The sequence below is a fragment of the Panulirus ornatus genome, chromosome 69 (genome assembly GCF_036320965.1).
Source record: "Panulirus ornatus isolate Po-2019 chromosome 69, ASM3632096v1, whole genome shotgun sequence".
In the NCBI taxonomy this organism is placed as follows: Eukaryota; Metazoa; Arthropoda; class Malacostraca; order Decapoda; family Palinuridae; genus Panulirus; species Panulirus ornatus.
Window position 1 is genome coordinate 18,790,475 of NC_092292.1, and position 25,297 is coordinate 18,815,771.

Here is a 25,297-nt window from a genome sequence, read left to right on the forward strand (position 1 = left end):
ATAACAGACATTCCCTTTCCCGGGTTTAAAATGAATGATGCTGTGATGAAGCGTTGTGATTGGGTTATGCTGTGATGAAGCGTTGTGATTGGGTGATGCTGGGATGAAGCATTGTGATTGGGTGATGCTGGGATGAAACATTGTGATTGGGTGATGCTGGGATGAAGCACTGTGATTGGGTTATGCTGGGATGAAACACTGTGGATGTTTCAGGTGTCTGAAATGAGCGCTTTGTTACCAGAGTTTGGGAAACTTGTAAGAACTGATAAGAGAAATTGTGAATAACAATTACAACACAGGTACCCGAAAGCAAATAAACATTTTCTCTTTAATTTCATTGTTCCATTTCATGAAGAGTTTAATGCCCTCACAAGTGCCATACTATTTTTGTAAAGGTTGAGAATTTGCCAGTAACTTTTATTCAGGTACTTTAGCACGACTGGCAACACTATACCATTAATACAATCTCACTATCAGCATCACCATTTTCACTACCATACCATTGCCTTTACTACCACTATCACTATCATTACTTCTACTATCATCATTTGGAAGTATACCTTTCAGTATACCTTCTTTTTTTCTTTCTTTGTCATTCTCTAAGCATTCGAACACACTGCCTAAGATATAACTACCCAAGACTTGTTAATGTCAGGTTTACGAAGCCTTGATTAAATCAGCGTAAACAAAAGACCTCAAGAAAGTTAATTGGTTGCCAAATTGGCTGAAATGATCATGAATATTAAACCCATAGTTAACCTCGACTGCCGTTGAGTGAAACAAAGTGCATCAGATCCCCCGCGATTCCCCATATTCCATATTCATTCACTTACAACACACGGAACCGATGGAATCTTGCGTCTCAACTCCTTCTAAACTCCACCAAGGAACCGTTTCCACTGTGTGCGATCGGGGTGTTTTTGTTTCTCCTGCCTCTCGTAGCGTCTTTTGTCTCGAAAACCTCAACACAACCCGTTCGGTGAATCGGCTCATCCCTTGCGTGTTCAAACCGACCCTCAGCCTCTCTCTCTCTCTCTCTCTCTCTCTCTCTCTCTCTCTCTCTCTCTCTCTCTCTCTCTCTCCCCGGCCGTCAGCAGCGCTATCATACATCATCTTACAATGGTAGTTCATCTCCCCTCCAAACCATCTAAACATTAAACCATCTAATTACTTCATCGCCTTAACACACCGTTATCAAGACCTTCCAATTTTGGTTCAATCTTTTAATTATCATATTGCTTTTAGTCGACTCTTCTCGTGCATCGTTCAACCTGAAGTGTATAAGAGATTGGGAGTTCTACAGTGTTCTCTTTTGTAGGACTCAACACGCTTTTCATAACTTAGATCCTCTCTTAGATCCCGGTGCTTACGAGGCACACCTTCAGACTCTCCTCCCTGGCGTCTACCCAGGACCTCATCGTCAGTTATACTGTTACCATCTTAAATGAACATCGTTCCCTTAATATCCAACACCCCTTTTTGGTTGTAGCTTCCCACGCAAAGGGTTTGATACAGAGCCATGTCTATCCCTATTCGCTGGCTGCGCTGGAATCTGCTTCGATATTCAGAGTAACTTAATTTATATTATTCGTCATTGACGCCATCAGAATCACATGTAAGACTGTCATAGTATCCATAGTTTTTTCGTGCCGATGGAGGCAAATGAAAACACCTATGAGGGAAGTGTATATTTTTGCACAGAAACTGGTATATACACATATGAAAGTATATATACATACAGCAAAGCATACCTGCACAAACATACAAACACATTCATACACATACCAAAACACACGAAGGGAAACATGCAAACACACACAAGCACATACATGCACACACAATGGTACAAAGTAAAAAGATATGAAACAAAATACTTATACTTGATACTTAAAAACACAGCAAAAGACAAAAGTACCAATTTAGGTTTTACGTTACATTCATACATGAATAGAATTGGAAACTTTATAAATTCGCCAGAAATCTTTATCAAGTGATCTAGATGCTCTAAGCTACTGTCATTCATTTTGCCCTTCTTCTTCTGCAGAGGTATTAGTCCAAATAATACACACGTCATTTATCATCACTATCTTATCAATCTCTATCATCTGCATCGTTCGCCACAATAATTCTTCATCCCAGTCTTGAGATTATTTTCAAGACAAACATCACTGTGGTGTATTTTCTCGGATTCTAACTCAGGAATGAAGAATCCCTCTCGATAGTTACGTGTTCCATGATCGTGTATACCTTTTTCGACTCTCCCTCCAAGGATGAGGTTCATCGTAATCAGTAACTGTATTCTGTAACCGATTTTATGAATCGATTCAAAAGTAATCATAGAGTAGTCTAATACAGTGTGTAAGTAATCGTAATCAATTATATGGTTAGGCTCTTTTAATCGTGCACGTAACATTAATTTCATATCAGCAATTGTTGTCGTAACTGATTACAAAGTTCATGTAATCATACCCACGTCTTCACGGTACCACCTTTTGCACCTTCTCTTTCTCCTTCTATTCCTCCTCCTCCTCCTCCTCTTCCTGCTCCTCCTCCTCACCTACCTCGTCCACAATGCGCCCCACCTCCTCTTCTTCCCAACCCTCTCTCTCCCACTCGTACTATGTTCTCATTAGCCTCCCCTCCCCCACACCCTCTACCCCCTCCATCCCTCCCCATCCTCCATGATAGACAGTAGCTGCCGGGCCGGTGGCATAGGCCCTTGTGGTAGCGTCTGACTGATAACCTAGGCACAAAGGAGGTTGAGTTTGGCATGGCATAAGCTCCCTCCCTCGCCCCTATTATGAATCTTAGTATGCCGAGGACCTGCACTGTATAGTCCATTTTTGCGGTGTGTGTGTGTATGTGTGTGTGTGTGTGTGTGTGTGTGTGTGTGTGCGTGTGTGTGTGTGTGTAGCCAGGGGCGCCATACGTAGTGTAAGTCATTTTCTTAACTATAATATTTCAAATATCAAGATACGTATACGTGGAAATTCCTTCACAACATCAGTATACAGGAAAGCAACAGTCACTGATCTTTGCACGAGATTCTCCTCTTCTATCCCGATCGAAAACATGTGCAACTTGGTGGTAACCCTGACCACACAAGAATTTTATTATATGTTCTGGTTATCTTAGATTCCACATTGAAGTAGAATAATCCTATTTTGCATGAGAATGGTTCTCCTGTAAACTTCACTAATGTGTATATTGGTAAATCACCGAACAAATTATCATGTCCATCAGTATACCATCATTTGTACCCAAGGATGTATCATATCTTCCAACCCTGTTCAATGGAAGTGCGGTTATACTCTACGTAAGAATCTGACCTATATTATTACGTAAGTTTGACCCGCAAGTTAACATTATAGTTTCGAAACCAAGAAATACAATTCAGTCATCTTCTCCAGTTCAAGGATGTTATTCCTGCCGAGTTAAAGTCGTCATTTGTCTGCCGGTATAAATGCAACAACTGTCATGCTTTGTATAGTGGCAAGACGAAGCCACACCTCAGGACTCGTGCTTCATAAACGCTTCGAGCGGTCAGTGCGAACGAACTGCCTAATCACCAAACTGCCCTTGTGAGCCATACGGTACCACGCTGGCGAAGGTGGCCACTCATTGTCGGCAGGGAGCTTCCCTGTGCTAGCCAGTAGCTCATCAAACACCGATCTGTTAATACTGGAGGCCCTCCCGCCCTACAGAAACCAACCCATTAGAAACAACAACGAGGTATGAACAGAGTTGTTGTGTTTATAGTTTTCATAAGGTTTGAGTTGAGCTGTGTGGTTGTTTTGATATGTGTGTTTGAACGTTAGGATGTTTCATTATGAACTGTAGAATATATAATCTCGTAGGAAATATTGTGTCTGTTGTTATGATAGTCACGTTTTAATGTATTTCAGATAAGGTGATTGTTAGTCAAATTCCTTTATTCTTTTTCGATTATTCAATTTACTTTAACACCTATTTTTCAAGAAACATATTGGATATTATGTTTTTAACAGAAACTGATATTGTTTATGTTACTTATATATCATCCTTTGTTTATATAAGACTCTGATGATGATGGTGTATGTGATTACCGAAACGTAAACCAATAAGACGAAGATGTTCGTCCAAGACCTGATGATTTTCATATATATATATATATATATATATATATGTATGTATAGTGTGTGAGTGTGTGTGTTCATCTTTAACTAAGGAATGTATAATGTATCAAAATTTATCTTATACTAGGATGATTAATGTTAATCACCTGATTAGAATCTGATCGCATAACTGATACTGGAATATAAAATGCTAACACAAGAGCACAGTCTCAAGATAATATACCTAGACATTTTTCCCTTGAGGATTCCGTTGATTAATTGTAGTTGGAGGATTATTATATCTTAGTTCACCATGTTGCCAACTCATCCCTGGTCAGTTCGCCTTCTCAACTTTCTCTCTGCCAGACGAGACGATTTTACATGTTAATGTTAATTCAGACGTGCTAATCCTTTCTCCTTTGAGAGCGTGGGGTTGTTATACGTGTTAATATTCACTCGGATCTGCGTATCCTGTCTCTAGAGCTAAGTCTGTTGTATGAAGATGAAGGCAAGTGGTCAGCTTTTCCCTTATATCACGGTGAAGTTACACAGACTTTCACTCATTTACTTTCTCTCGCTTCAGAGTGTGGTGATGCTGGTTTTCCGGGAGGAGAAGACGCCAGAGGACGAAATCAAAGCATGGCAGTTTTGGCACAGTCGACAACACTCCGTGAAGCAACGCATCCTTGACGTTGGTGAGTCTTTTCTTTTTCTCTGTTTTCCTTGTATCTCCCACACACCTCCAGCGTTCAACCTCCCGCGCAGAACTGGTCGATAAATCTATGGCAAACTGAAGGGGGGGGGGGAAAAAAAAGGATGATCAGCAGCACTGGTTTGTCCGCCGGTGAGTCAATGGCTCGTGAAAGGTCGACGAAGATGAGTCTCCGTGGTGCAGCGGTTCGTGTCACCTCCCCTGTGAATCGTGGAGATCAGGTTCGAGTTCTGGTTCGAACGACTGGCTCACCGCCAACCCATCTGTTCATCCTCTCCTTTTTTGGTTGGTTGATAAATGGATACCTGAAGTAAGCTTATATATAATCATTATATATATATATATATATATATATATATATATATATATATATATATATATATATATATATATATAAGACTTCCTGATCCAAGAAATCCTGTTATCTCAGAGGCCTTCAAAACTCCAAGGAAGCCGGCCACGTCCACAGGGTAGGAATATAGATCACACAATGCAGTGATGTTGATCTGCGTGCAACTGTATGAGGAGAGTGCGGGGCAACTGAGTGGTTAGGGTTAGATGACACAGTTGCGTCGTTGGCTTGACGGGTTTTAGGGTATGTCGCAACGGTTCTGTTGTATTGTAGGGTTACGTCCGGAGTGTAGACGAGAGAGAATGACTCTTGTCTACGTGTGGCTACTGGTGCGATGATCTGTATCTGACGAGGAGGGGTTCAAAACCGAGTTGGTAGAGCGGTTGTTTACTGCTTCTTGGGTTATTTGGGTGTGTTAAGCTCGTTAACTCGGGGAGGGATCTGTGAGGAGAGGTGGATGATGTGTCGGGTAAAGACAAGGTGTGTATATATGAGCGTAGAGGTTAGTGTTTAGATGTGGTTTGGGTAGGAGGCGGCCAGTGCTGCGCTGAATACATAATTGCCAATCTTTGGGTCATCTTAGGACTGATTTAAATCTTTTTTTTTCTAGTTTATGTATGGTTGTTGAATACATGTTTCTTGTTACACCTAGGTAATACATTGATTTGTCTTGCATTTCTGCCATGCTGTCATATATTTGTTTATTTATTTCATATCATACGGTGTTCTTAAACATACAGACTCTTTCTTCATTTGTTTATTTATTTCATATCCCACTGTGTTCTTAAACATACAGACTCTGTTTCTTCATTTGTTTATTTTTTTCATCATATCCCACGGTGTTCTTAAACATACAGACTCTGTTTCTTCATTTGTTTATTTTTTTTCATCATATCCCACGGTGTTCTTAAACATACTGACTCTGTTTCTTCCATGTTGAGATGCTTTTGAATGGCTTCGCAGTACCCTTCATTCCTTCACTTTGTTGTCATGCGCAGGTTTAGAAGTATCTGTATCTTCAACTTAGGACGTAAACGTTGAGAGTCTTTTAGCGCCTTGTGATGTTTCTCTTCTATTCCATTTCTTCATTTTTGCTCATGAAGCTCCTTTGAATTCTCTCGAAATTATATATACTTTCATTTGCTTGGTTGATCACCTTACGACACAGTTGTATACAATCTTTTTTTTATACATGTACATTTTCATCACCAGCATTCTGTCTCTTGTGCTGAAAGTTCTCATCATCATACGATTCGTTAGAGGGTTCGATGATGCTATCATCTGAACATGCTCTTGTGACTCTAGTCTTTGGTTTATGACTTTTCGCTTCATGTCACTTGCCCTATTGAGCTGGTGTCACTTACCCTATTGAGCTGGTGTAAGGTCTCATCCATGTATTGTCAGTAGTTTCATGATCTCGCTGCTCTCATCTCTCATCGTTCAATTCCTTCAGGTACACTACTACCTATCTAAATAGACTTTTCCATCTCTCTCTCTGATCATCTTGTTATGACAGAGAGAGAGAGAGAGAGAGAGAGAGAGAGAGTTGAACAAGTGAACGGCTGACCTCATCTCCAGCCGCCCCCACCTACCCACCCCAAGACTTATAACCCAAACAAGTAATATATTTTTCCCAGGCTGACAAGTAACTGGTATGGCCGCTGTGCCGCTTTGAGGGTTGCCATCTGGGAGGGTGGAGCTTGGATAACGTCATCAGCGGACACTACCCACTGGCCTCTCGTGTTCTGTAAAGTCTGACTGGTCTCCAGGTCAATGACCCTTTCCCTCTTCCACGCGAAGGCCAGAATGAACTGTTCTGTGTAGCCCATGTAGTTCCGAGGTCACTGACCCTTTTTCCTTCTACATGAAGGCCAGACATACTCCTCTGTTTCTTGAGGTCAATAAGATGTTTTCCTCCACTTCCTTTTCACTGATCGAAGGTCTGGTTAATGTCTTGTATCGAGAGGTCAGCTTGAGGTCACCTCTTCTTTGTTACTTTTTATCGCATTCGAGAAGCAATCCTGTTACTCTATCTTCGATGTTGAGAAGCCAATCTCGAGGGCTTTCCTATTCGTCCATTCACTGAGAGTCAGACCTGGAGCGTCTTTCTAACTGTTTCTATATCGCTTGGAGGATAAAGGTAAAGGTCTTCTTAGCACACCAACCTTATGACCTCATTTAGCACTTTCCAAATGATTATGCGAGACTTTCTAACCCAACTCACCATCCCCCTAATTTCTACCTTAGGTGTCCTAACCACACCCCCGTCTACCTGACCCTTTCTCTCCTCCATTATTTCTCTCAACTTAATCCTCTGTAACAACGAGTTCCACCCCAATCACCTATCTACATCACCATACCTGCCAGTCCCCCTCCACCTAACAATGCCAACTAACTGTTCCTCTTCGCCTATCCAAGCGTGTTCAATCCTTCTCCCGACATGACACAGCTCATCACGTTTTGCACCACCCTGTCTGTCCAGAGTCCCTCCCTGCACAACACTACCCACCTCCATAACTCTTTCCCACTTAACCTTGTCTACCCAGTCTCCATTCTGGTCCTCCTCCTCCTCCTCCTCCTCCTCCTCAGCCATAAGTCTCCTCTTCTACTTGACCCTTGCCCACTCATCAACTTACTCTACTTCAACCTTCTGACCGCCATTGAACCTGCGGCACAGTTGCCCTCCCTTCCAATCTATCATATTTATCTTCCCTTCTTGCGTCCTAAGCCTGACTAATTCCTACCTTACATCCACCTCCCAAAGCACCACCTCCTCTCTGTCATCTATGCAATCGTTTGTTCCCCTGTCTCATCGGCCCTGATGGATGCTACTATTCTTATAAGCAAAACAACAAGCTGCAGGCCCCGTGGAAATCACCTTCGCTATAGGGAATGTAGATCGGACAAGATAATTACAGATTCTCCTTTCAGTCTTCGCAACTCCCTATTTTGTACGTTTCATGGCTTTTGATCCGGGGGGAAGGGTGTTGGATGATACATAACGGTTGGGATAGTCTTTCATCTTCCTCCCACACAAAAAACAGTTGAACTTTATTGAATCAAAAAAGAAAGGAATGTAAACCATGTTGCTTCTACCATCCTGGGTAATTTATATTTGGTTGCTGCTCGATCTTTATAGAGCGAAGATAGAAAAAAAAGCTAATGATCTTGTTTGAGTGTGAATGTAATATGCCCTTGTCCTCCTATATCAAATGGGGAAAATAGTTTGAACATTGTCTACAAAAAGCTAACCAGGGATTATTAATCAGACGTCCACAAGACTTGATATAAAGATATAGATGAAATAACGTACACAGAAAGTTCAACGCCCGATAATACCTTACAAAAGAACTCCAGAATTCTATTAGAGGCTCAATCAATGAACGTGCTTGGTGTTATCTTTAATCAGTGCGAATGATTATCATGATCACACCTCAGGCACGAGGCAAGAGCCACCGACGGGCGGAGGTGGTGCTTGCTTATGATAAATCGGAAAGCACATTGCTAATAGTTATGCGTTGGAGAGGTCGTCTGAAGGTGTAACTTCTCCGTTACGAACCAGATGTATTGATCATATCTGTTCGACTGGTTCAGGCGTATGTATTTATGTATGTTGCACAAGCCTCTCACCCCACAAGCGGAAGCATATAAACATGTATATAAACACACTCTTCAACCAGCCATTGTTAAATGCGTGCCTTAACATGCATCTTTATAAAGTAAACTATCTGTCTCTCACATCAGACTTTGATTTAGAATGTTGTAGAATTTGATAGTTTGATATAATTGTGATACGACTCGTTCGGATAGCAACTCTGCCTCATACAATTAGGCGTCCCTGTCCTTTCATACTTAAATCTACGGGTTTGGGGCTGGGGAACCCAGAGCCCTGCACACAATCCACACAGAAGGTGCATGTGGCTGCGGACGAGAGAGGCGCGTCTGCAACCGCTTCCGATAAGAGATGTGTAGGTCCTTATGGGTGAGTGTGGAATGTACGAGGAAAAATGATACGTGTAAGAGGAAGGAAAAATGTTTGTACTTCTAGAGAGGCAAAATCAAGCCTGCCTGTATGAAATAAGGTTGCTGGTTAGTGGGACTTTTAAAGTGGGATGGAGTGAAGGGTGTGAAATCAAGCCTGCAAGATAATGCAGATGGTTATGTAAGGGAAGGTGTGGCATTGCTAATGAAGGATGGATGGTCTGAAAAGCTATTTTACTGCAAGTGTTTCTGAACAAGATTACTAGTTGTGAAACTCGAGTGAGAGATGCTCAGATTGTCTGTAATGGTTGCATATGTGCCAGTGTAATAGCAAAGGTGAGACGGTTATGGATGCCTTCTGGAGAAAATATATGTAATGGGTGAGGTGAATGGATGGTTGGGCGGACAGAGTGGAGGAGGGAGTGATATGTGGGTATGAGTTCTCGGAGGTAAATGACATTAGTGAAAGAATACGTGATGTGTGTGCATGAGTAGGCATGAATACAGTGTTTGTGTAACCTAAAGATAAAGATAATCAAATAGATACATATCGTAATGGTACAGGGAAGACAGGGTAAGCAAGATCATGACTTGACTTGATTTTGGTAAGAATGAACATGATGGATAGTATGCATGACGCATGGTGGGGATGGCATTTGTCAGTAATGGTATGTTGGTTTCTCTTTGATCGTAGATGATGTAGGAATATAGCTGTAATTATAGAAAGAATGAAAGGGTTGACAAGTCCAGGAAAGAGAGGGTGAAACGTATCTTCCAAAAGAACTTATATGAAACCCTGAGTGGTTCTGAGATGGTTTAGGATAAGCTTGAAGTGGTGTGGAGACAGTTTAAGCTTTCAGAAGTGGGGGGCTACTAGGAAAGTGTGGAGTGCGACATGTAAGGTTTGTTAAAAGAGAGGAATGAAGGTCTAAGTCGGTATGGGGAAAACAAAAGAGGATCTGGAAGAAGCAGAGGCTGCCAGATTGTGGTGATAAAAGAAGGGTAAAACGTAGAGACAATAAGGCCTTGGAAAGGTGGAAAAGTCTGTGATGTCAGGTCGAAGGCATTAATTTCTCTACTGTATAAAGTAGATTAAAGATGAGTTTAAGAATTATAGAGGAATAAGTCTATTTGTTATGGCGGGCAAAGGTCTATGGTAGCGTAGTGACTAATGGTGTTAAAGAAATTGATATTCCATTTGTTGGTGATGAAGAAGGTGGGTTTAGGAAAGAAGACAGTGAGTGAATTGTTTTTTTTGCATTTTAGTGGAAAAAAGTTTAGAAAGAAATGTAAGGTATAAAGTCAATATGAAAACACTCTGGGAAGCTTTGAACGTATATGATATCCATAAGAGAAACTATCAAATGATGTGAGGAGCTTATACAATGGAAGCTGCTCATGTGTGAGAGTAATCGGTGGCATGAGTGAACGGTGTGGAAAAAAGAATATGAAAGTTACGTCAAGGTTGTGTTATGTCGGAGATGGTCATCTAATATTCTTAGGGATCGGGTATTACGTGAGACGAAATCAAGGGTGGAGATGACCGCCGTGTGATACCTGACCATGGAAAAAGAGGATGGTAGTTGCTGCGGTCGGTGTGTGTGTGCAAGGCGATGGATGCTGTGTTGTTCGCTAAAACAGAAGAGGAGTTGGATCGCATGGTGAATCGATAGGAAGGATGATGCAGAACATAGGTGAGAATACGACTAAGATGGGAGGTTATATTAAAAGATCATTTTATACGGTGAAGTACTGGAAGTGATAGATGCGCTTGAATATCTAAAAGTAAAGTTTAGTAAGGCTTTGCGGCGGGAAAGGCGAGGTTGAGAGCAGACATGCGAAGGCGATAAATTGCAGGTAACACTGAAAGCTCCTGACGAATGGGAAAATTCTAAGTACAACGTGGACAAAGAAGTTTGCCTGAAGGAGTACTTGCTCCAGCCTTGATGCCGTGAAAGCTAACTGTTATGTAGGTTATGTTAGGTCAAAAATAACAGCAGTAGATCTGAATGATTCACGAGGTTTATATACAATCAGGAGAACGGATCAAGATGTGGAAAGGTTATGTGGTGTAAAGCCATCAAGAGGGATCATGGATGAAAGTCATGTTTTGGGGTGGTATGGTCATGTAGAACGTATAGCAGACTTAAGCTGGTTAGAAAGATGTGGAGGAATACAGATGAACGTACGGGATAGAGAGGCAGACTGTGGAAGATTGGGGGAAATATAATGCGCCAAGAGCTGAAGTGAATGAATACACTTGTATCTCTTTAAGAATCAACTTTAAAATAATAAGTACATAAGTAAGGAACTCCATTTTTCATTTCAATACGCTGTTCATCGTTTCAGGATGTGTGTGTGTGTGTGTGTGTGTGTGTGTGTGTGTGTGTGTGTGTGTGTGACATCCCATTTAAGTTGGGATTGTATAAATTGTACAGAAAGATGATAATAATTCCACGCTCTTCATCTCGATCTCTTCGCACTAACCCTATTTGCTCTGTGTTTCTAGATGATATCTACTTCATGATGTACTTACCGTTTGTTTACATTCGGTAACTCGGAGTCAGTGACCACCCTCCCCCCCTCCAAGGCAACAACAAACCCCTCACTCGCACTTCATCACTGGGGTCGAACAAATAGCTTCTGTGCTTTGAAACATACTTATTTGTTTGTGGCGACGTTCATTGCCTCGTTTCTGTGATTTAAAGACAGCCAGAAGAATCGCTTCCTACAGCAAGATATGTTGAGATTCAGTCACTTCAATCTCTCTCTCTCTCTCTCTCTCTCTCTCTCTCTCTCTCTCTCTCTCTCTCTCTCTGAAGCGGGTGAGCTCCTATGCCGGTGTCTTGGGGACTTGCCCGAAGTATGACTCTGTACTCTGCTCCTCCACCGTCGGCTTCCTACATCCCATCCTAATATTATCCCATCCTCAGGTCGCTGACCTTTATCCAACCATCCCTTTGTCTACCCCACTAGATGACGTCTGACCAAAAGAAAAAATTCTTTCCATGTTTTTTCTTCTTTTTTTTCAGTTTCATACAATTCTTGACTACGAGTATTTGAAATCTAAATGAATAGTATGCTTAAACCTATGTGATATGCATGCGAGTGAAAAAGAAAATACCATACTGGTTCAGACATATAATTGTTTGGTCATAAGAGAAAGAGAGAGAGAGGGAGAGAGAGAGAGAGAGAGAGAGAGAGAGAGAGAGAGAGAGAGAGAGAGATGGGGGGGAAAGAGAGAAAAGAACCGCAAGCTCGTTTTCTTCCCACTCCACCCAATGTTTAGATCTGCCACAGATGCTGTATGGCCTATCACTCATGGCGGAGCAGAGCCTTCCACTGTGTCTTGCATTATGTTCGCAACCTGTCATTTACATCCATTATCCCATAGTCAAGGCATTCCCACGGGACGAGGATCTGCCCCTAAGGCATTCATTCCTTCTTGTGCTACGGGGATGCGGACAACGTAGAGCAGGAATCATTTTTGGGCATAAAGAGAGGCGGGTTTTATCTCTAGATGATGGTAGAAGAAAGCTGGACTCTCGCGTTGTATAGGGAGTTTGGCGTTGGGGTGAATAGTAGTAATAGCGGGGTGTTAACGCGTAGGATTCAGGAGATAGACAGCTGTATAGGTGGTATACGGGGGATGGACACACTTGAAGCCTTCTACGTCCAGGAAACAAAAAGGCATCCTCATTTACTCAACATATTTTCATCTTGCTCAATTTCCTTCTTTCGCACGCTGTCCCAACCCCCGTCCGCTACGTTCTGAAGTCTCTCAAGTCTGCTACCAGAACCGTGTCATCTACAAACAGCAACTGACTCGACTAGTAAATAAGGCAAACTATATGGTACCGTTGATAGCAGGCTGAGAAAGAACGCTACTAATATTGAGCAGTGCAGTGGAGCAAGAGTACCTACCTGATGCTTGAGTTGGATCTCGTGGAGGCAAGGGTACAGCTCCCAGTGCCCCGCGGCCGCTGCACACCGCCGCCTCCACTACCACCATCAGGCTCCATAACGGTGAGTAATGGCAGGCAAGGCGGAGCTATCACGGCAGGTGTTCGCCCCGACAAAACCCATCTTATTGGCCGTCTTGCCGAGGCAGAAGGATCGAGAGGATGCCAGTGGTCCACGCGAACCTGTAGCTGTTGCGACGCTTGATCAACAAGTACCAAAAGCAGGAGGAACCATCAGAATCTATTATATTGCTAGATATGTTCAACTACTTTGGCCACCTACGTTTCTCGCGTCTTGCACTACCCGGGCGTCAACGTTGAACAGAGCCCTTAACTCGGTCGCCACACAGGCAGCACGTGTCTGTCGACTGGTCTATACCATCAGCTTCACCACAGTTTGCTGGACATAACAGCATCAGACACTGTACCACATGAGGAGGGGATGTACGTAAGGGAGGAAGTGAAATGGAAGGGAGATGGTGAGGAAGCTGTGACGGACTCGTGGGAGGAGCCTCTTATCGTAAGGACGACTCCTCACTGATCAGTTACCGGTTGAGCCTTCGCCATCACCACAATTAACCCGACATTTCTTGACTCATCATTGGTATTACTTTGACTCGCGCGTCTTTCACGACCACCAGAGCTGACTTAGATCGGCTGGTTCGTTGGTTGTCAGGCTGGCTCTCTGGGAATGACTGGCTTGATGGATGGATGGCTAGTTGGCTGACTGGTAAACTGCCTGGCTAGATGGCTGGTTAGTAGGATGAGTGGGTAGTTAGCTCAGTGGTAGTTTTGCTGACCATCTGGCCGGGTAGTAGTCTCTGCTTCCACCACAACCTTACCTCTCATCCATCACATCCTCGCTTTTCTCTACACACTGTAGTTCCTCCTCTTGCTGAAAATGCCCATCAGTCTGGCCTGCAGTCTCATCTGTGGGTCGATGCTGTGCTTCACCATTCAAGTGATCATTTCTAACTTCTCCATAGTAGTCTACAAGTGCCAGTCGCCCGAACTTGCCCTTATTATTTTTTGACCCTAGGCATAAAGTGATCATCTACTGATGGCGTCTCCCTTTGCGGATCATCGTTTAACATCTGCATCCGAAGACCTGGAAAGATCTCGGGAGTTAGTTTGCAAAATGGTTGGGTAAATGTCCAGGGTTTTGCGACGGCGTGTCAGAACGTGTGAATTCAATATAACGCGCGGAGGACCATCAGTGTGGCGCTCAGCTACCGACAGGTTCTGGTGGGCTAGGCTGACGTCGCTACGATCGCTCGATCTCGTAGTGACCTGGGTATCGATGACGTGGTTCTTCGAAGTAAAGGTGACCTCTCTCTCTCTCTCTCTCTCTCTCTCTCTCTCTCTCTCTCTCTCTCTCTCTCTCTCTCTCTCTCGCTATAAGAATTCCAGCGATGTTTCCAACCTCCCCTCCCCACACACACACACACACCACCAACCCTACCAGAAATGTTGAATATCGACTGTGCATGAAGAGTAACTGCTATGTACAGTGTCACCGACGAACCCCGATCTCCCTAGATATATAAAAACTGGCTCGATACTTTGCACCGGAGGGAGCGGGGAGCATTCCAACTCCAAGATGCCACAAAAATCACCGTAAAATTCTTGATGTGCCGATTTTGCACACCTGACCGCTACGCATGTGTCGATCTTTCAACCCTGACTGCTACAGGTGTGTTGATCCCACACCACCTGATCAGCTACGGGTATGTCGATTCCACACACACACACACACACACACACACACACCTGACCACTACAAACGTCGATTCTACACCCTTGACAACTACAGGTGTATCGATTCCACATTCATGATCACCATATGTATGCCCGTCCGATACATCTTAACAACCCCATCGTCGTAAAAGTGGTAGTTATGCCTTAAACCATCCCTTATTCTGACCGTGTCCAGCGAAATATGGTGTCGCCTCTGTACCCAGCAAACATAAAACATCTTAATCAAAGCAGCCCATCTCCATAGCCGCAAACAACATGGCCCCTCACTCAACTCTCTCGCTAACACTTCCCCAGCCACAAACAAGCAGTTCCAAAGGCCACAAACAAGTTGCTCCATCCAAACACGCAGGTTTACAGAGACGAACAGTCCCTTCCACAGTTGTGGACAGAACACCACAAAACATACCGCCCCTCGTCGCAAAGCAAGACACAAAGCATGACATACCTCACTAAGAAACGGATTTAAAACTAGAGCTTGGGAGGGAGCAGTAATCAACCACAGAGCCCCTTCCCCAAGGGGCAAATCCAGCAAAATGTGTATAATTACTATTGAGTGAACCCTTTACCTGCACACATCTCTACGGTCTGCATATAAGATCTCGAGGCAGATTATCTGGCAAATTGTTACTCTGGCTCGATGACTGGTGTTTATATTTGGTTCTTGGTGTACAGGGTGTTTCTCTACCCCTAGTGCATCCCTGCACAGTTTATATCGATGTGCTTTAATGTCCGAGATTGAGAGAGATATTCGCAATCCTTGTATCGATTTCTTTTTTTCTTCGCATGAGCAGCAATTCTTTTAATTGTGATATTTTGCGTCGATTGCATTCTTTTTAGGTATATGTATTCTTTTGTGAAACCTAAATGAACCACGTGTATACACACACTAAAACACACCCAAACATGATTCACATACCCATTTATCAACCAACCCCGAAGGGAGGATGAACAGCTGGAATTAGCTGTGGGCCGAATGCCGATCCCAGGATTCGAACCCATGTGGGCCCATCCCCAGGCGGGCCCGTGCTAATCATGGTCATTAACGATAACCACTACACCACGGAAGCCCGTGTGTGTGTGTGTGTGTGTGTGTGTGTGTGTGTGTGATGTATAGTTTGAGTACCACAACAAATATGAATAGCAATATTCTTCTGTGACGGACGAATATCGTACATGCATTTAAAGAATACTTTTTTTTAAACCAAATGCATAAGTTACCTCCAGTCATTTAATTAGAGTTCCAGCACTTCATAACATCAGTAAAATAGTTATTTGCTGTTATTTTTTTTACTGGCCGAGCATGAGATGCAGTCAAGGTTGGGCGGTTGTCTGGTTGGGCATTAGGCCTGTCAGCTGTCAGGGTCATTATGACCATCAACTCTGAGATCTACAGCCACGACCCGAACATTCTCTAACACCTTCTTCAGGTGTTAAGGATGATACTCAAACCACATAACGATTTCACTATGTACGTGGCCAATCAGGCGCCACCTCCCCTCTCCCTCACTGGGCTACAGCCAATCACATTCTCACTCTCATTGTGCAACACACCAAGTTTGCCAAATTTTCTTACGAGAAAAAGGAAAAAAAAAAAAGTATCTCGTCGTTTTTGAACTTGTGTTAAATGGCAAAGTTGAGACGACCGTTACGAAAAAAAAAAGAGGAGTAAAAAATAGATTGTTGTAGATTAGTGGGTGTCTTAAACTGACGGATGGACAGGCAAGTCAATCATATGTAGCTCGCTAGAGGTCCTGCGCTACCAGCAGCTAGGATGATGAAATGTTTAAGAAATGCGACGAAGAATCGTACGATGGTAAGGTGAGGATTCGTAGCCCAGATATCCATATTTAGGGGTTTGTGATACCGTATATAACACACCAGCTCATACCAATGCATCTAGAATGATTGAGAGAGAGAGAGAGAGACAGAGAGAGAGAGACAGAGAGAGGCTGACATATCGGTAGTACAATGAATTGGCCAAGATCTATACCCATTTCAGCCCGTTATTTTTGGCATATGCTTGAGCGAAGTAATTTCATTCGGTTGTTCTCGACGTGTTCATAACGTTCAACGGTTCATATGTTAAGTGCTTTTCTCTACATTGAACACTTTGTTGCAAAAATGTCATTTGACATTCATGGGATAACTTATGATCTACTAGCAGATATTCAGCAGATTGATCCCTTTGTGAATATCCTCTCGACTGACCATTTATTTGGTCTTCGTTAAGAATATTCTTTATCTTTTTTCTTCATCAGATTTCTTCCTCTCTTTTATTTCATGCCCATAAAACACCAATTGTAATCCTCGCGCCATATATAAACACAGCAGTGGGGAGACGAAGCTCGTGTCGATGTTTTGCTTTTCTAACAGGGCACAGCGTAGGGTAACAGAGCAGAACATATCAAACTTTAGGGAACATTTCTTTTTTTTTCACCCCTAAACCATAGTATCTAAATGAACTGAACACCTCTCTGAACACACTCCCGCCGCCTCTGAACACACTCCCGCCGCCTCTGAACACCCGTGCGATTCACAAGTGTTGTGATTCTAAAAGAGCTCAGGTTTGAGACGAGGAGACATCCAGGCTGTTGGTTAATTCATCATCCTATGATAAGAACGCCTCCCTCTGCACGAGTCTCCCCAGATAACTATGACTTTAGAATGAGTCCCACTTTTATGCAGCAGGTCCATATGTTCCCATCTATCTCTTCGAGGCAATATATATATATATATATATATATATATATATATATATATATATATATATATATATATATATATATATATATGGCGACGTATATCTTTATGCGGACGAAGCTAATAATTTGAACATTCACCATTCGGTTTTCGCCGGTTTCCTTGCGAAGCCTGGGGGTCTGGTGTGGCCGTGCCATTGCCCGTAGCGAGCGTGTGAGATACTATCTAGAAGGGTCTTGCTGTCTGGGCTTCTCGTGGCCTCCTAGTATGGGAGGAGGTACTGTTGCAAGCATATACTGGCCCTCCTTACCTGTCGGGGTACTGGAGATTACATATCTCTGACAGTGACTGTGGGTCTTACGCTTTCCTCGCGTGTGTCTGAAACAAATCTCCCGGTATCACGGCAACACCTTATAATCTAGTCGAACTCTCGGCCTAAAAGAAATCGAAATTTGGCCTCAAAGTATACGATTACACTGACTGGCAACGTCACGTAGCGTTCTTGATCATACCTGTCACACATTCCACAGAGCAGTAAGTTGCTGTCTTCCTGTTGGTGTTATTTCGTGTTCTCTTTCTGTACGTCCATGGCCTCAGTCATGGGCTCGGATACATGACAAATGTCAGACCTTGAATGAAGTATGGAAAGATTTACACAGAGGTAACAGAGGAGAGGGGGAAAGAAATGTGAACTTTGGAGGAAGTGGGAAAAACCTACCTTGAAAAATATAAGTCAGGACGTATCTGTTAAGGGGAGATAATGAGAAGGTGGACAGTTAGATAGCTTAGAAGTGCAGAAAAAAAGACGATCACAGTGGCCCATCAAACTTGAATAAGGTATAAACCTATTAAGAAAATATCCTTAGTGACACTTCTCCAACTGCATCGCCAAAATTACAGTCGAAATACCTTAAGATCAAACCTATAGGCCGAATAGTATTTGGAAAGCAGAGCATTTGTATCTTTTTTCATATTCATGTTAAGTATCAGTGTCAGCGTTGACTTGTACATGGTTTGAGGAAAGCCACGGTGCATTGACGGTAGAGACGCATACCATTATCTGTATTGATATGTAACATCCATTTCATCTGATTCTCATCTTGGGTATTTCACCATTATCAATAATATTTTAAGGATAATCATTTCTCCAATTTCAGTAGTTCACATTTCTATTGCCTAATGATTAGAAAAAAAGGAAAATGCCAATCAGGTACATGTTTCTTAAAAGCACATTTGAACATGTTGCTTTCGTTATCTATGTAATAATTTGAAAAATCTTAAAACTGACTTGTAACATAGCATTCTATAGGTACTGTAGATCTAGGGTATGATCATTTCTATATTTATATGTATATGAAGCTGCATCATAAACTAATCTTCCTTTACGTTAAAGAATATTATATTAACGACCCAAAAAAACAGTAATCTCGATGAAAATAGTTGAGGATGGAGAAAGAAAAATTTCTAATTAACGGTTTTCACAAAAATTTCAAAATATTAACGGTGAAAAAAATCTTTTAACGTTGTTTTTTCAGGTTTTCACTTCTAAGTTGCCTTACTTTCTTTAAGAATATTCAAGGTGTGTTTAACGTATATAAATCTTGAACTAAGAAAAAAAGAAACAGGCCAATACTTAACTCCAATATCACATGATATACTAATATTGATATATGATTACGATCATACTATGTTTTAATGTAATACCCCATAATGTGAAATGATTCTAGTCTTAGAATCATCCTGGCACAGATTCTGTCTCTTCTGACATTTTTAGTTTATATGAACAGGAGAATTAATTACAGTGGGTGTAATTCAAATGGAATCCTATCTATTTTAGATGAAGATGAGCCGTACAATGTGTGTTGACGTAGATTCACTTATAGTCAGCTTCACCATCGCCTGTGCCGCTGACAACATTAAGGGAAACTTACAGAAAACATTGATTTCAACGCAAATGCCAAATATATAGGAGATAGATAGATAGATAAAAACAAAGCAGTAGATGATAGATAGATAGATAGAAACATAGCAGTAGACGATAGATAGATAGATAAAAACAAAGCAGTAGATTAACCATACGGCAAGAGACGCGCGAAGGCCAAGCGTCGCAGAAATGAGACGATTCGGAAGAAATTTGAAATGAATTGCACATTATTGTTGCACCGAAGAACGGTACTGACCATAGCCTAGACAACAGGTAATGATTGCTTTTACCACGGAAAACAGTATTGGCCACGGAGGGGAAAAAATAGACAACAGGTAATGATCTGTGTGGCAGAAAAATGTACTTTAAACCCAATATGACTGGTATAGCGAAGAACGTATTAAGAAGAGGTAACAGATAAGGTACGTTGTAGAAAGAATGTATTTATGGGACTGAGATAGAAGACACGAGGCATAAAATGCAGAAGATAAGGGGCATTTCCAGCCACACTGCAGGGAGTGGAGCTTATAGTGTAATATTACCTTCAGACCACCTCTGGCAAGCAATTTACTCCCACGTTGTGGAGACGTCTTGTCTGGTGTTGCCATTGGCCCAAGTCTTCTACTCGTATTCCAGTGTAGTCTTAAGACATTCCCCTCGACCTCATAACTACGGTGGGGAAAATATATGCATATGTATAGAGACATTTCCGATGATTTACGCTATTATGTTTCCTCTCCGTCTGGGCGAAATCCCGGAGATTTCAAGGCTGCATGAGATAGGTATCCAAGCCCAGGTGTGGCAGGATCCCGCAGACTAGGGCGGAGCTTATCGGCAACATCGTAGCTCGCTCAGGGGTTTCGTGTGCCGGCCGACAACCCAGAAAAGCATTTTCATCAGCGACCAACCCCCAAAGCATGTTTAGAAATACGCTGATTCATGAGCGATGTAATCCCGACTCCTTTTTTTTCTTTTTTTTTTTTGAAGTATGCGTTTGTGTCGGACGTTGGGTTTTGATCCATTACCGACTTCTGGAAGTTGTACTTTTGCGAAATATAACTTACTCTACGTGCATGATTGGATTCCATCAAAGAATGGTCTTGACTCATTGCGTCAAGCAGGTGAAACACACACACACACACACACACACACACACACACACACACACACACACGGAGTGTAAAATCCTCCACCCTTAACATATATAAGTATATACATTTATAAAAGTAAAGACATGGTCTATATATATATATATATATATATATATATATATATATATATATATATATATATATAAGATTAAGACGGGCACCACGAGTGTGCAACTCTCTCCCAGTAAGACACACATGGTAATCACACACTGAACATTGGAATCGCGTCTTGGAAGCCCAAGAAAGACTTCAGGGCTGACTCTCGGTGCAACCCCAACTATGAAGCCATCGCAGCACTGTCTGTGGCCTCCACTGTAACTCTCGCTACACCATCGTTTCTAACTTCCAATATGACCCTCACCTTGCTACTTTCTTACCTCCAGTGTGACCTCTACTGTGACACCTATTCTATATCACTTTCTGTGACGCCCCACACTGACCTCCGCGACGTCCCCTACTACCACTCTATTGTGACACCTACACAAACCCCAACTGTGACCACACCATTGTGACACCTACACAAACCCCTTCTGTGACCACACCATTGTGACACACGTTACGACAAGTAGTCCATCACTGACAATCAAACCCAATATGACAATCCACGTAGGACTGTGAGTGAGCCCCCCAGTGTCACACCCGTTACGTCACCTAGTGTGACCCCCCCTAAATGTGACGGACAACCTGGCAAATAATGATGGAAGGACACATACGCTTCAGCCTTAAGGTATCCCAACCTTCCTGACAGAGCGAGGGATCGTGAAACCCAAGCCAAGGTGCGGCTCAGAAACTGAACACTCGCCCCACCAGACCGAGACTTAAAGAAAGATCACATGACCCTAGATTTTCCCAGGGTTAAAGGACTTCTGCAGGAGCCTTAGGTCCTTCTTTGCTTGTCCGACAGCCACAGCTGAGGATGGAAGGTCCAGAGTGTAAGGGAAGAAGTGAGTTTTTACTGAAAAAAAGATGTCTTTATTGAAATTGTCCCGAGTATCAATTCATTCATGAAAAATAACGAAGATATTCTTAAATATCATCATTGCTCTGAGTCAATATCCTACCACCACCATAATCATCACCCCCCTACCACAACCACTACGCTATCACTACTACCACCACAACATACAACAAACACAACCACCATCGGCACTACCGCTATCACCTCCCCCGTCCACCGCCACCACCCTACCCTACCATCTCCACCACAACGGCCACCACCACACTCCCACGTACCACCGGGGTAGATTGACTGGTGGTCACACATGGGCGAATGTGAAATAGGATCTGTATCACAGTGGCACAGCTCCTGCTGTTGCCTGGGAGCTTTTAGTCTTCTACGTCACCCAGCCTGACACGAAGGAATTTACTGGATCGTTCGTAGAGTTTGTTGAAATTTACCTCCAGGTCATATAAGCCTGTTTGATACATGGAGCGGGTGACTTTTCATTTGCATTGGCTATGGTGTCTACTTGAATATGTGATTTGATTTCTTTTTTGTGAAGATGTATTTCATGTATGATGTTTGCATTATCACGTTCCTTTTCCTTTTTTTTTCTCTTTGTATTCCTATATGCCTACTTAACTATCCCTCTACCCTCTTACCTACCCATTTCTATACCTATCTATCTACCTGTTTATCTCTCTGACTGTCTGCTTATTTGTCTATCTGCCTATCTATCTGTCTATTTATCTTATCTATCACGGCAGTCACAAGGTCATGATGGAAGTAATTCCCAACCGATGATCAAAAAAACACCTAGATCCCCAGACGACCATAAACACGTCTCGAGCGAGAAATTGGGAACACTTGACAGGTTCTTCAGCCAAATTGTCTCACGTGTGCTTGAGTGTTGGCTCATGATCAGTAGCTTAGACAAGCCTACCATAAACCAAAAACGAAATTGAAAATATGAAAAAAGAAAGAATTTCTTGCATGCATAAATTTACCTACATACACGACCCCGGGAGTCACTAGTGTACTGATACAATTGAGAAAGGGATAGCTTTCGATGAGTGTGTAGTGGCTCTTTTGGAGGGAAATAGATTTCGCAATTTTACGCCGCCCATTAATGCGGCTGTCGAGTTAATGATTTCAAGGTGATATTATATACATCAGTAACTGTGCGTACGAGAGGTTCCTTCCATTTTATACCAGTGTGTTTTCATGTATGATTCATGTACTTGTATCATTACTCAGCCAACAGTGTAATTGTCCCTTCGTAACAACTGTTTTCCTTTAGATATTGATATGTACACCTCAAGATTATATCAGTTTTTTTTTTTCTCCTTTTATTAGTGTTTTTTCTGATATATATATATATATATATATATATATATATATATATATATATATATATATATATATATATATATATATTGTCTCTTGTCTTTCTTACCTTTTTGCATTAATGTTTGAGTCATTCTTATATAATTTCTTGTTGGTTGGGGAGGTTGAGGAAAGGGGACACCTGCCTGCATGTTACCCTTCTTTGTCTGACTCCTTTACTGTGTATTTCAGACACGAAGAACAGCGTTGGTCTGGTCGGGTGTATAGAAGAGATCGCTCACAATGCCATCGTCGTATACTGGAATCCTCTTGAGGCAGGAGCAAAGGTGAGATACCCTACACATTTGTTTATATATATATATATATATATATATATATATATATATATATATATATATATATATATATATTGATATAATATAAAATGCGTGTAAGTGCAATGTGTGTCTGTGTTGTTTTTCTATACTATTCGTGTTATGCGTCAATACGCATGCTTTATTTTTCTTTTTTTTTAGCTGAGGCGGCACTGGCAATTGAATGTCCGAATAAAGGCCATCTCACTAATGATATATATATATATATATATATATATATATATATATATATATATATATATACACCTTAGCCTAAGCCAGGTAGCTAATTTATCGACCAATCCCTGAGGGAGGATGAACAGCTGGGTGAATTGTGGACCGACTGCCGCACCTTTGATTCGAACCGATGCGCACAGCACCACGCGGAAAAGCCAAGGAAAATTTTCGAATTCACAAGCACAATGGATACATCCTACAACGAGTTTTAAATCTGCAGAATCAGTACCAGCAGTGCCTCACTTTTATCTGGATCGCTTGATAGTGAATTTCTGTCCACTTTATTAAAGTTAAATCTTTCTCTTTACTTTTATTCTGACCTTCACTCCCACCATAACTTGCTTCAGACCTTATTTCCTCTCTCTTCTATCTCTTTCCACATCCTTACGACCCAGCCTTCAGTCGCTGGGCTTCAGCCCATCAAACATTCGTTGCTTCCTACCGCGGCAGGACCCCCCTCTTATCTACCCAGCTTGAATCCTTTTACAGTGGTGCAGAGTCCCTGTTGACTTAGTAGGACCACCGCGCCGCCATCTGTGTCCTGCAGGATCAGATATGTGACCGCCCAACCCAACAAGGGCTTCACTGCGACACTATCGCTAGCGGCGCCCACGGCGGCTTGCCTTACGTAGTGCCCTTCTTTACCAACCTCACGAAGAACTTGTCCACTTGCGCCAACTGTGTGAGGTTTTATGCTACTGTCCAACCTCTCGCAGTGATGTCACTGATAATATCCTGCTCGTGAATTATTACCGTATAAATGAATGGATAGACAAATACAAGCATATATACTCATATATATATATATACTCATATATATATATATATATATATATATATATATATATATATATATATATATATATATATATATGAGGACAATATGTAATGTGAGGTGGCTTGATCGAGTAAGTTATAAAAGGGTGAGAGAGAGATGAGGTATTAAAAAGAATGTGACTGAGAGGGCGTACTGAAGCGTTTGGACATGTGGAGAGAATGAGTGAGAAAAGGTTGGCAAAGAGGATATATGAATCAGAAGTGGAGGGAGCAAAAAAGGGGAAACCAAATTGGTGAAAGAAGGATAGAGTGAAAAAGAATTTGAATGATTGGTGACTGAACATACAGGAGGGTGATAGATGTGCACGGGATAAACTGAATTGAAACTATGTGGTATACAGTGGTCGAAGTGCTGTCAGTGGACTGAACCAGGGCATGTGAAGCGGACTGGGTAAACATGAAAAGGTCTGTGGGGCCTGTTTATGGATAGGGAGCTGTGATTTCGACGCATTACACGTGACAGCAAGAGAATGGATGCAAGCGAATGTTACCTTTCTTCATCAATTGCTGGCATTACCACAGTAACGTCAGAAATGGCGATCAAGTATAAAATGAAAACTTATATCTGTTTGTTCATTCATTTACATGGTAATAATTCATCCTTTGGCGTAATCTAGGGGGTCATTGATAGAGTGTATGAGTTTGTTTGGTAGTTTCTACGGGGTTCCTCTGTATCATAGACAAGCACTATGATCAGTTGGCATCTTGCATGTGAAGAGATTTGGATTTGCATAATTAAGTTTGACAGCTTTAAGATTTATTTGCTTAATAGCCTCTGTGGTGGGTAAGCTGATAAATACAAATTATGCAATTTAAGGCAAAAATGGCCTCGCCTTTTTAAGAAAAACTAAAGGTTTTGAAAGAGGGGAAAAACACAACCCTTAGAATTAAGGTCAGGTCATTTATTCCAGACGCCATAATGGCGATACAGGCCAAACCCACATAGACC

The 25,297-nt window shown here is 42.1% G+C and overlaps 1 protein-coding gene across 4 annotated transcripts in view; it reads left to right on the forward strand.

The window, feature by feature from the left end:
* grh (grainy head) overlaps positions 1 to 25,297 on the forward strand; it is a 216,022-nt gene that overhangs the window by 169,538 nt on the left and 21,187 nt on the right. For all 4 annotated transcript variants that reach the window (XM_071660207.1, XM_071660213.1, XM_071660212.1 and 1 more), the window contains exons 5-6: positions 4,678 to 4,789; positions 23,153 to 23,247. In XM_071660207.1, coding sequence (XP_071516308.1) covers positions 4,678 to 4,789; positions 23,153 to 23,247 — 207 coding nt within the window. The remainder of the gene's footprint in view (positions 1 to 4,677; positions 4,790 to 23,152; positions 23,248 to 25,297) is intronic.